The sequence below is a fragment of the Buteo buteo genome, chromosome 20 (assembly GCF_964188355.1).
Source record: "Buteo buteo chromosome 20, bButBut1.hap1.1, whole genome shotgun sequence".
NCBI classification, from domain to species: Eukaryota; Metazoa; Chordata; class Aves; order Accipitriformes; family Accipitridae; genus Buteo; species Buteo buteo.
This window is the reverse complement of record NC_134190.1, coordinates 28,188,768-28,201,312: the sequence shown is the minus strand read 5'-3', so window position 1 is coordinate 28,201,312 and position 12,545 is coordinate 28,188,768. Positions and strand designations below refer to the sequence as shown.

Genomic DNA, 12,545 nt, shown 5'->3' with positions numbered 1-12,545 from the left:
ACATCAGTGTGCCCTTGTGGCAAAGGCGGCCAACAGCGTACTGGGCTGCATTAGGAAAAGCGTTGCCAGCAGGTTGAGGGAGATGATTTTTCCTCTCTTCTCAGCACTGGTGAGACACATCTGAGTGCTAGGTCCATTTCTGGGCTTCTCAGTACAATAGAGACATGGACATGCTGGAGTGAGTCCAACGTAGGGTCATGAAGTTGATTAAGCAATTGGAGGATCTATCTGATGAGGAAGGGTCGAGACTGTTTATCCTGGAGAAGAGAAGGTTCAAGGGGGATCTTAGCAGTGTGTATAAATACCTGTTGGGGGCGGGGAACAGAGAAGACGGAGACAGACTCTTCTCAGTGCTGCTCAGTGAAAGGACAAGAGGCAATGGGCACAAAATGTAAGACAACAAATTCTGTTTAGAAAAACCTTTTTTACTGTAGGGGTGATCAAACATCAGAACAGGTTGCCCAGAGCAGCTGTGGAGTCTCCATCCTTGGGGGTATTCAAAACTCAACGGGACATGGTCCTCAGCAACCTGCTCTATTCGACCCTCCTTTGAGCAGGGCAGTTGGACTAGGCAATCTTCTGAAGTCCCTTCCAGCCTCAACTCTTCTGTGATTCTATGAATTTTCTTTCAGTCTTAAGGAGACAGAAAGCCCCTGTGAAATGGATAGGTCTCTGGTACTTCAGTTTTTGAGGTCTTGGTCTCAAGAAAATGGAAAAATTTACACAAAGACTCTTAGTGATAAGATGGTGCTCAAATACCTGAGAGATTGCTATAGCAGCCATTTATAAGCTTCTGTTCCAAATACACATCAGCGGCACCCAGTCGTATATCAATCAACTGGTTTGAAGACAACTTCTGAAGTTGGAATATTTTGTTGGTTCATACCAATACCTTTTCTCCAAACAACAAGACTGGGTAATCCTCACATGCTCTAGAGGAGCTTTCCCAATGTGAAGCAGGCCTCACTAGCGAGGCAAAGGGCTGGGCTGCACTTGCCAACACCATTTACTCTGCATCTCCCCATTCCCTAGCGGCAGGCACAGTAGGATGAAGCTGTGCTTTCAGCCCACAGTCGCGATGTTTGAGGTGTGACGCCGTGCCAGGACCTGACTCAGCCCCCACATCCAAAGCCTCCCCTCAGAAAATCACTCCCGCCTCCCGAACCCTGGCATCCTGGTTTATCGCTCTGTCATGCTACCTAGTACCACTGGGTTTCATGGCCAGAGTGGCCTCTTGTCCACAGTAGCAGTTCAGTCCCTCCTGCCTCGCTTTGGAAATCACATTTTCTCCAAAATCTCGGGATCCATTGCTGCTGGCAGAACGTCCCAAACTTGGGTCCTGGAACATTACCAATTCTTACAACTTTCTGCTGTCAGCTGGGCGCTCTTATCAAATATGCAGCTGAAACCATTACCTCGTACTGCTTCAAGTGATTCCAGAAGCCATCTGTGGTTACCATGCTTTTATTGAGGTCGCCGAGTAGCTCCGCAGAGGTCTGTTTGAAAGCAGGCAGTGCCAGCTCCACCTCTGAAGGGAGCGTGCGGCATTTGTCTGTCGGAGCGTGCTGAAGCAGTGGAGAAGGAGAGGGAGAAATGCAGGACCTCTGCAGGAATGGGAGACACAGCGTAGCTCTGGCAAGCGGGGAAATTATGGACAAAATTTACCTGAGATCTAAATCTGAGTGATGTTCAACTCTTCTGTAGTTTTGTGCTTATGTCCAACCCAATTTAAATATTAGCTTGTTGGTAACATTTCCTAGAGTATTCCTTTTTCGGTCTAAGCAAAATAGTAACTGATGGCCATTAAATAAATAATAGCACAATAATTATAAAAACATGAGCCCAGATTGACTTTCATGGAGCCAAGAAGATGATAAAAATAGCAGCTGGAAATGTTTCATTTAGGAAAAATACTGGTCATTTGGTCTTGCAAAACCTTATTTCACTGACTAATTCTGAGTTTTCAAAAAGTCTCACAAAGTCCTGGAGGTACCATGTATAGACTTTTGTCTCCTTTTAAGTATTTTCAGAACTGGGATTATATCTTAAATTTTGCAGGACTGTACCATTAATTTGCACTGTCACTTGCAGCCCCTGTTAGGAGGAAGCTTCCTTTAAAATAACTATGACAGCTACTGAGGGAAAAACTGAAACAATGACAGAGGTTTTGCAAAAATGGCTTTTTAGATACATATGAATATGGTTTTCTTTGATATTAATGTAGCTACATGTATTTATTTATTTTAACTGCTCATTTTATGTTTAGCTTTATATGTTTCTGTTCCGTAGTATGGGTTAACCTGATTAAGCTGTGTAGGTCAGCAAGTGCCACGTATCAGATTTGATCATTGCAATAATTTTGAAGGGTTGCATAGTTACAGTTTTGCTTTAGGTGCATTTTGTTTTACTTTCAGTGGATTGTGCAGATGGAGTAAAGATCACAATAAAATGTGTACAAACAAAATAATTTTACCATATATATACCTTCCTTTTTGCAGGGAGAATATGTAGATTGTGTTGTGTGAGTCAGTGGTCTTTGAATCAATGGTCTTGCGCTGTATTCAGGAAATCAGTATCTTCTCTAATCAATTAAAATGATAGGAACACCATTTGCCCCAACTGAATTAAAATAAAGAATAATCCAGTCCAATAACCTGCCTCTGAGAAAAAAAAAAAAAAAAGCAGCTGCATTGCGATTCAGTGGAAGATGCAAGAAACCCATTGTGACATATCTGCCTTTCATATTTTTCTCTCATCTCTGTATCTGCTGCCTTGCGCTGACATTACTCATGAAACAATAGGATTGATATTCCTTGTAACTTACGTTATTATTGGTGATTATCAGACTTATTTTGACAACCATGTAAAACCAGATCTGTTTTGTCACCCTAATAAACTCTTGTTCTTAAAGCCTCCCGTGGCAGAGTTACACAGATTAACTACAGGCTGTGTGAAATAATGTATCCCACTAATTAATTTTGCACTTCATTCCTTAAATTTTCAGTCTACCTTTTTTCTTAAAAAAACAAGATAAAGAAAACATAAGATTCCAAGCAGCCTTTTCTAAAGTTTTCATGTTATGTGCATTCACTATGCTCCCTCGTATGTTTTCATTTCTGTGGATAACAGTGCTATACACTTGCTAAATAGAAGAAACTCTTCCTTGTTATTTTTGATTACTTGTGTTCTGAAGAATCCGTCTCTAGTTCTGCAATATTTTTTATGAGATCTGGTAAGTAGGGTAATATGACTCAAGATGAAGCTGTATGACTGATCAATATAGAGGCATTATTTTATGATCTGAATTATTCATCATCCTATTCTTTATGTATTCTAATGCCGTAAAAGTGTTTTGACTGTAGTTGTATGTTGAACAGGTCTTTCCTGAGCTGCCTGAGCTACTGGTCTTGAGTTTGTCCAGGTAATTTGGAATTTTATAAAACTGCCTGAGCAGTTTTACATTTCTGAAGAGTTTTATTCCTTTCCTCCCACCTTCCCTAGATGTCCTACCTGAAAGCAGGTTATCTGGAAGAGTAGATGGTTCCCTAAGTAATACTACTAAGCTTGCACAAGTGCAATCTGTCCCACGGCAGGGGTGGCTCAGAGGCTGGTGTCCCCCAAGAGCAGTGCTAAGCAGAGCTTGTTGACCTGTCTTTGGCCGTGCTGCCACAGCCAAGCTGTGGAAGTGCAGCTCAGCCGGTGGCCGTCTGTAATCTTACTGGCAGGGCAACTTGCCCTGCGACTGCAGCACAGCGTAAGGTAGCCTCGTGTCCGTGGGTGGCGGCAGTGCAGCGTCAAGACTATCGCGATAGGTTTGCTCTTCTGGGCAACTTTGGTGGCCAGCTGCTGAGGAGGGGAGTCTGGCTACCAGTGGACTTGTGGGCAGCGTATTCTGCTCAGGCCAATGGCTAGAGCTCTTTTGAGTGCTTGCTATGTTGCAGGACTGTGGGACACAGCATCTCTTCCTTGCAATTTTTTCCTGTGGCTAGGGATGTCCCAGTGCTGAGTAGAGTAGCTGAGAGCAAAGGATCTGTCTCTGTTCTCCCTCTGTGGAGTGCTAGTCTGCCTCCCTGACCAGAACGCCCATGCAGGAGAAGACAATAGGGAAGAGAAAATAAAAGAAAGGGGTTATGGAGATTGATCGAGCCCAAGGGGTGAAGAGAGTGATGTGGGGAACGGGAGCTTCTCCTGTATCTCCTGTTCCTACTTAGCTCTCTCCCTAGGACCTATCACAGATCCCTTGACACTAGCAGTAAGGTGTGGTATCGCAGAATCACAGAACAGTTGAGGCTGGAAGGGACCTCTGGAGATGGTCCAGACAGAAGTTCTCCAGGTTAATCAATCTGCTACTGGAAAGTGTAATGCCTCTGGCACATGGTTGCTTTGACAAGCAGCTGTGGACCTCAACCTTTTGTTCTGTGTTGGTTTGCTTCTCCAGAGGGGTACGGCAGATGCTTAGAGACCAGCTGCTCAAGGAACAAATTCTTTGACGTTGTTGGAGTCCCAAGGGTACACAGTGGATAGTTTCTGACAATCTTAAGTGCTAGCTTTGCTTTTTTTCCCCCTTTTAGGAATACATGGAGAGCTTTTTTTCTGAAAGTCCTTTGCTTTTCAACCCCAGTTGAAAATCCACTGCTCCTTCCTTTTCCCCGAGGCACAGCAAACTTTCAGGTTGGGCCGAGTAAGGATATATATTTTAGGCTGCCTAGGGAAATAGGTCTCTAAAAACATATGGCATTTCAACTTTAGTAATGACATAATTGTCGTTTGACTGTAATAACGTTCATTTAATTAAATGCATCCTGGGAAATAAGAAGTGTTAATATGTTAGTTAAAAAGTAGAGCATGCAAATTCAGATTTAGGTACTGTGCAGTCTTAATTACCTTGTCCATGTATAGAATTGCGCAGTCATTAATTACATGACAGTATGGTATTTTTTTTCGCTGGACCTTTGCCTCTAACTATAGACCTCCTCTAAGGACTGATGGGGGTTCTAGACATTAAGGTGTGGGATGTTCCCAGCTGGAGTTTGAAGAATGAATTGAAAGATGCAGGTTTCTAGTTTGGAGAGGGAAAGTAGAGAAGGTGAGTCCATCAGGTAGGCATGAAAACCCAAAGTCAAATGGAAATGTAACTTGGTACTTCCTCTTGCTCAGCTTTTGAAGCACCTTACATCTGGTCTTTCAGAAGACAGAGTTACACTGAACTCATTGTTCTGGAAAGGCATGAGATACCACTGGGCAACCCTTGGGTTAATTAAGTTTTTGCTGTGGAATTATAATTTTATTTCCTGAGAAATTGCATGAGAGTAATATAATGAGGCATTAGTTCTTACAGGCGTAACATCTTACTGAAATAACAAACAAATGACATGATTGTCATCGTAAACTCTTTGAAATGGCCTTTTCTGTTCAAGTCCAGAGAGGCGGAAAGTAGTGGAAAGCCATTGAAGCAGAATCAGCTGGGGGAAGAAAGACAGCCTGTACCATCATCTGTATTAACATACTGTGTAAGCTTCCAGTACTTTTTGGGGGATGGTTGTTGTATACAGGGAACAGAGAACATGCTTCATTTTGCCTATTCTGATCTTTTACACTTTTGTGAGTCTGTACAGAATCATGTAATTATTCTTGTATTGTAAATAAGTGCATATGTGATATTGGTCTTCCCACCCTTGAGAGATCAAAACTCAGATGCCTTCAAATCCCAAACATTGCGATCTGCTTTTAAAAGAAGTTTTATACTGTAATTCTGGTTTGCCTCTTGATTTTTTTTAAACTCCCCTTGCTTATCCCACTATATATGTGTGTGTGACAGTGAGGGTGGCCAACTCCACAATTTTTGAAGTGACTGCAAGCAAAGCCTTTTCATGTTGCAAAAATTCTCACACCCACCTCTACTAACTCCTTCCCGGCAATTAATTCTGCCAGAATGTTCTCCCCACATAGATTTGTGTTCATCCTTCAATCTTACCGTTGCTGCTTCTGAGAGTTTTTCACCCTCTCTCTCCCAGAACAGTGGGCGCAGTTGTAACTTTCCACTTCTTCCTCATCTGTTCCTTCTGCCCCAGCAAGCAGTTCAGGGGAAGGAAGAGTGAAAGCCAAGGAGCTTTCCTTCCTTCCAGCCGGCTGAGAGGAACAGGGGGCAGGGACGCTCAGGCCTCATCCTTGCTTCAAACCTGAGGAATCCAGGAAGTGCAAGTGGACGGACAGGGCTTCCCAGCTGGGTGTACTGCTGGTTTCTCTGCCCTGTTACACTGGTGGCTGATGCACCTCTTCTGCTTCTGGATGAAAAGGTGGACAGTGCCAGGCAAAGAAGGCAGCATCAGGCGTTAAAGGGACGGTTTCGGTCCATGGCATCCTAGTTACGTGCCTTCTCTTCCACCTGGCTCATGGTCAGCCCTCCGCTCTGAATCTCTCACTTAGGACCACTTACGGTAGCCCCAGTTTTTCCCCTTTTGCAGTAGGGTAGTACCCCCGAGTCCCTCTTGCTCCTGGCATTACTCCAGTCACCAGGAGCCACCCTTGGGACATTTACGCCCAGTAGCATCCGTGTGGCTTTGGCCTCTTCCTCGCCATGGAGCGCTTAGGCAGCCCTGCATCCCCTGGGAGGCAGAGGACGTGGCAAAGCACCAGCAGAGGCTGGAGAGCGGGTCAGAGAGGGCAGAGAGGGATCCGTCCCGCGCGGAGGGCCGTTCAGTGAGGCAGCGGGCTGGGAAGAGGAACCGCGTGCACGCGCTTACAAAAATGGCAAATGCGGCGCGCGGCGGCTGGGTCAGCTCGGTGAGTTGCGCGTCCAGTTTGGTTCAGGCGCCCGCTTTGTCAGGGCCGAGCCCTTCAGGGGAAGGAGAGCTGCGGGTGACGCGCGTTGCGCCGCTTCCTAACTCGCATGTCTGTTTTCTGGCAAGCACGGAGGTACGGCTTCTCAAAAGGAGGGAAGGGCACCCAGCGAAACCGACCGGCCGAGCCCTCCGCCCCCGGCAGCCGTTTCTAAGCGACTTTCGGACCCAGGTGCTGCCGCGCTCCCGCGGCACGGCGCGGCGACGCGGGGCAGGCGGCCGGGGCCGGCGGAGGGCGCGCTTCCCGCCTCACCGCCGCCCTGAGGAGAGGCGCGCGCCCCTCGGCGGGCGCAGGCAGGCAGGGGCCGCGGCGGGTGGCCCGGCCCCTCGGGCACCCCGCCGGGCACTCCCCCGGGCACTCCCCCGGGCACCCCCTCGGGCACCCCGCCGGGCACCCCGCCGGGCACTCCCCCGGGCACCCCCCCGGGCCCCGGGGCGGAGGGCGGGGGGCCGGGGCTGCGCGCACGGTGGCCCGCCGAGGCGCCTCCCGCCGCCGCCTTCGGGCGCTCGCCCGCTCCGCTCCGCTCCGCTCCCCTCCCCGGCGAGGAGGAGCCGGGCAGGGCATGTGCGGGCGGGGTGGCGCCTTCCGGAGGCGCACCGAGCCCCGGGCTGGCTGCGCGGCGGCCGCGGCCGGCCGGCGCACCATGCCGCTGCCGCGGCGGCGGCTCCTCCTCTCCGCCTCCCGCGCGGGAGCGCGCCCCGCTCCACTCGCCGGCCGCCTCCTGCAGCAGCGGCGGCGGCGGCGGCGCTGAGGGAGTTGCGCGGGCTCTGCCCGATGTGGCAAGAGGCGATGATGAGGAGGAGGAGACGCCGCTACCTGCTGGAGCGGGCAGAGCAGGCGGGCGGCGGCTGCGGGGCGAGCGGCGAGCAGTCCCGCTCCCGGGACTGGCTCTACGAGTCCTACTACTGCATGAGCCAGCAGCACCCGCTCATCGTCTTCCTGCTCCTCATCGTGATGGGCGCTTGCCTGGCCTTGCTCGCCGTCTTCTTCGCCTCTGGGCTGGTAAGAGACGCTCTCCCGGTCCGGGACCCCGGCACCCCCGCCGCCCGGCTGGTAGCTCCGCTCCCGGCGCCCTCCGTCGAGCCGAGCCGAGCCGGGCGGGACAGGGCGGGCGAGGGCCGGTGCCGCTGCTCCTGCCGAGGGAAGTTGGGGGGCGGCTGCGGGGCCCGGGCAACCCCCCCCCCCCCCAAACTTTGCAGCCTGACGGTGCGAGGGGATGCCGGGGCAGCGGCAGGGCGGCTGGTGGGGCGAAAACGGAGTCAACGAGCGCATCGAGTTTAATTCACTTAATTCCTTGGCGCTGCTCCCTCCCCGCTGGCAGCTTCGCCGCGTTGGCCTCTTCGGTTCTTGAAATCGCCGCACAAAAATGCGGTCCGTACCAGGACCTGAGGTCACGTTTTGACGGCAAGGAGGCAGGGGCCGCTCCCTCCTTGTGTCGCCCCCCCCCCATTTCCTAGCGTTTGACCCGTTTTCTTAAGGAAGCTTTCGGGGCAGAGCCGCCGTCGTTTTTAGGGAAGGTGAAGTTTGGTCGGTCGGATACCTTTCCTGCGTGCTTCCAGCCTTTGGGACGAAAAATATGTCACAGCGGCAGATGACAGGCGGTACCAGTTTACCTCACCCAGAAATTTGGGGGGTTTTGCCCTTGCGTTGAAGGCAAAGGAGAAGCTGCAGAGGGCAGTAAAATTCTTGCTCCTTACAGAGTTTTCCTGCTGCTAATGGTTAGAGGCAGGCTGTTTGCGTTACTGTATACTTCTGAAGTAAAGAATGGGGATTTTGAGGGTCTCAGACTTTTTTTTTTTTTAATAATCTTCTAATGGTTTTCTGGAAAGCTTAATGCGTATTGAATAGAGCTAGTGTTCTCTAAGAGCAAGGTTGAATAGGTTAGCATAATCTAACGAATTCTCTTCTAGAGGCACTGCCCATAACAGTGTTTGCTTAAACAGACAGAGAATCCAGTTTTCTTGCTTGTTATGACCAAACTTTTATCTTAAAAACTGCGGGAACTGCTTGCAGGATTAGTTCATCTTAGGTTATATTGATGGTTTATTTCCTTTTGGTATTTGTATTAATTGGTTTTTGAGCTTTGCCGTTCCTACTAAACACAGAACAGTTGTAAAAGAGCTAATGTGAAGCCAGTAATGGTGATGCCTCATAATTCAGTTGTTTAATGCCTAAATGTTTCCATTTTGGAGCTCTGTGTACAGAATACAGGTTCGACGCCTTATCTCATTCTGGTGTGTTAACGTGGGTGCTTGTCTGTCAGGGCTGAAGGGACCAATGATGGAAATGCAAGTCCATCAGATACCAAGGCTGAGGCATAGTTTAGGTGTGGAGATGGACATGATACTCGCCTACGGTCAAGGCAGCAGAACTTGGGCTTTTAGCACTAAATTTCTTGCCTTTCAGTCATGGTGCAATCTACAGCTTGTTTACAAGTTGCACATGCTTATTTTTGTAATTCCATTTCTTGAGGTAAATCATTCGTGATAGCAACGGTGGCATAACACTGGGCCCAGACTGAAGGACTGCTGAAAGTTACAGAAACAAAACTGTGAGCTGGACAAATCTTGCCAGGTCTTGCTACTTCAGAAAGAGTGAATTTTATAGTTCAGTCTGCATTTGGAATTCCAGACATACCGGAAGAGGGAAAAAACTGCTTTTAAAACCTTTTTCCTGAGCTTTTATCTTCCTGTGGCTAACAACTAGACGGGTGAGTGGAGAGAGAGGTGGGGTTCATCCTTAAAGTTTCCAGTAGATGGATAAAGGTAACTTCAGGCGGAGAGAAAGCTTGCCTATATGGACTTCCAGCCACAGGATGTTGGACAAAATCATTTGGAGCCCTGCCCAGAGTTTCACCTAAAAGCGTTTTATTACAGTCTAGCTCTTGTTGCGTTTGTGATTAAAATATTCCTGAAGGTTTAGAACTGTTTCTCCCTCATCTGTATAAAGAATACTCTTTTTATATAGTTGTGGAATCTTAGTCATTTTTTTTGTGCCTGGTGATATAACAAGGGGCATGCAATTAGGAGTGTCTGAGCCACAATAGCCAATATTAATATCCTTGTCTTTATTTTGCACATCTAGTATGTATGTGATTGTTTTGACAGAAGATTTAATTCTGTAGAGGAGGCGCAATGGAAGTGAAGTGGGATAGTTCTGTTTAGGTCTGTGCTGTGCATTTGAAGGTAAAGGAAATCTTTCTTAACAGTTGTTTCCTTTAGATTTCGTACAAAGCAGTTAAGATTTTACTGAAAATTAGTTAAGCCTGTTGTGAAAACAAAACTCCAAAAATGACTCACCAGAACACTTGATTTGTGTTTCTCGCCTGTACTTCAAAGAACAGCTTAGAACGTGGAACGTGGGATTGGACATTGTTAAGAAAAGATGGATATTGGTGAAGCATGAACTGTCTTTATGTTCTAGGCTTTCTTAAAAAAAAACCTGTAACCAATGGAAGTGAGAGGCTTTCCTTCTATTTTAATTTTTTATTTGGTTGTTAAAATACATCACTGTGGTGTCTGAGTTGCCTTTTTTTTTTTTTTTGGCAGTGTGTTCTTAAGTGTTCACAAACACAGCCAACCACACTGGGATGTATTCCACTTACTCAGCTATTTCAACCTGTCAGAATACGAGCTGTAGCCTTCCTGATTTCAGATGAAAAATTTATAAAAGCTGTTGCAAAATTACAGTAAACAAGATTACTTACAAAGTGTGCCTGGAAGTCTGATTACTTTTCTTTCAGGCAGTGTACTGCTGTTGTTACTGAGAGAGGTTTCTTGGGAGATTTTGATTTTGTATGTTTCAGAAAACTATTATGATTTTGACCTTTGGAATTAAATGCTCTATCTCCTCAAACACTAGATATAAGACACCCAGAGTCAGTCTGAAAGATGACCATTCACACTTGGAGTTTTAAATAATGTAGTGATGGTATCAACCTTTGAATTTCCTGTGTCAAAGCATCCTCTGTTTTTCTCTGTACCTGGCGGGAACTGAAAGCTGGCAAAATGAGATCAGTCATCCATGTTTAGCTGCTGCTTTAATCGATAAAGAGTAAATTATTTTCCCAAACCTGTGAAAGCCTTCCAGTGCTTAGAAATGCCAGAGGTCAGCTTCATTTTTTGTCTGGTTATTGTCTTGTTCTTTCAATAGAATATGTAGGACAAACTCATTATTTGCCCCCCTCTCCCTTTTAGTACTAAAAACTTATGATCTTTTTTAGTGGTATCTAGAACAGTTTTGTCTCTGGCCAGAGCATGTCTGTTGTCACTGCAGTTTGTAGGAGGAAAAAAAAAATGCCATTTTTAAATTCATGATGTAAAATGTGAGTGCATCTGAAATATCTGCAGTTGTGATGTTTTGTTTCTTAGGTGGTTAAAAAACCCCTGTGACTAAAACCGGGGATGATGCCCAAATTGTACAGTTTATTGGAAGGCCATACCTTTCCTTTTATCTATGTATTTTCTAGACATAAAGAGTGCCCAGCCCATAGATACAGGCTTCAATAAAAACCTATGGTTCAGGGATATCAGAATCTTTTAGCGCTTGTGGAGTAAGTGGGAGAAGACCTATGTCTGGCAAGGTCTTCTTTTTGTCCCTTTTCCCAAAACTTGAGGTCCACCAGTCTGCTGCCAGATAGACGTGTGGTTGCTTTAGACTGGCCCGTGCCCCTTGCTCGAAGAGTGCAAGCCTGCTGTGCGGTGTTTAACACAAGCCCTTATCTGTCTCCCAAATCCTTGCTGCTACACGTGACCTTGTAAAGCTCTTGTGGTTGTCAGTGTGTCGATGTTGATGTGGAGCTGCATGCTTCTTGATGGTATCATCGGCCAAGTGGAGCATGTGCTGTGTGAAAAGTGCTTCTACAATGTGGTGTTCTGCTGCCTTCCCTCTTCTAAAGCACCAGGAGATGGCTTTGGGTTAGCTGCCTAATGATTGTCTGTGAAGCAGAGGTATTACTTACCCCCTCAACCACTTCTTTGAAGTTCCTGGAAGGTTCATGATCATGCTGGTAGGCTCAGTTATGATTCCTGAGCCTTTTTACTGATTCATAAATCCAAGAAACTAAAGGTTGGCTGCACACTACATCACTGATGTGCCCAAACACCTTCTGTAGCAAAAGTGGGAGTAGGCAATCCTTGAAGGGGGAGTACCGTTAACTAGGGAGGTGTGCCTGCAACATGGCAGATGCACATTCTGCAGGAACTGGTTTTCTGGTATCAGACTGACTGAATTTAGCTTCAGCTGATCCTGCATGGAAGCAGAGGTAGCTGCCTCGTTCTGAAGGAACACATTAAAACTTCTTAGCTGCCAGCCTGGCTGGCAGGGAGCTGTCTTTGTGCAAAGAGAAGAGGATCAGAATAGTCCTGTAAGCCTCCTGGGGCTTGAACTGGGGTGTGCCATTTCTTTGGGCCCTTGGTCAGAATGACAGCAAACCCTCCCTCCCTCTAATTGGTCTTGCTCTAAAAGAAATCGTTGCTGCTTCTGGTAAAAACTGGGCATCACCCAAATTTCCAGCCTTCCAGATTTCCATGATCAGAATCTCATCCTGAAATGGAGGGGGAAAAGTCTTCAAGTCCATGTGGAAAAAAGTAGCTTTGGAAGACATGTTCTGTCATTCTCATCGTAGTGTCTCACGTGATTAGGTGTCTGCATAAGGGCATCTACTGCATGCCTTTGGTAATGTTCTTTCTCATCAGTACTCTGGA

General features: G+C 47.1%; 1 protein-coding gene across 2 annotated transcripts in view; it reads left to right on the top strand.

Moving 5' to 3' along the window:
- Positions 1–7,195: 7,195 nt before the first annotated feature.
- The window catches only part of ADCY2 (adenylate cyclase 2), a 196,326-nt gene continuing 190,976 nt past the window's right edge, over positions 7,196–12,545 (top strand). For both annotated transcript variants that reach the window (XM_075052496.1, XM_075052495.1), the window contains exon 1: positions 7,196–7,842. In XM_075052496.1, coding sequence (XP_074908597.1) covers positions 7,615–7,842 — 228 coding nt within the window. In that variant the 5' untranslated portion in view covers positions 7,196–7,614. The remainder of the gene's footprint in view (positions 7,843–12,545) is intronic.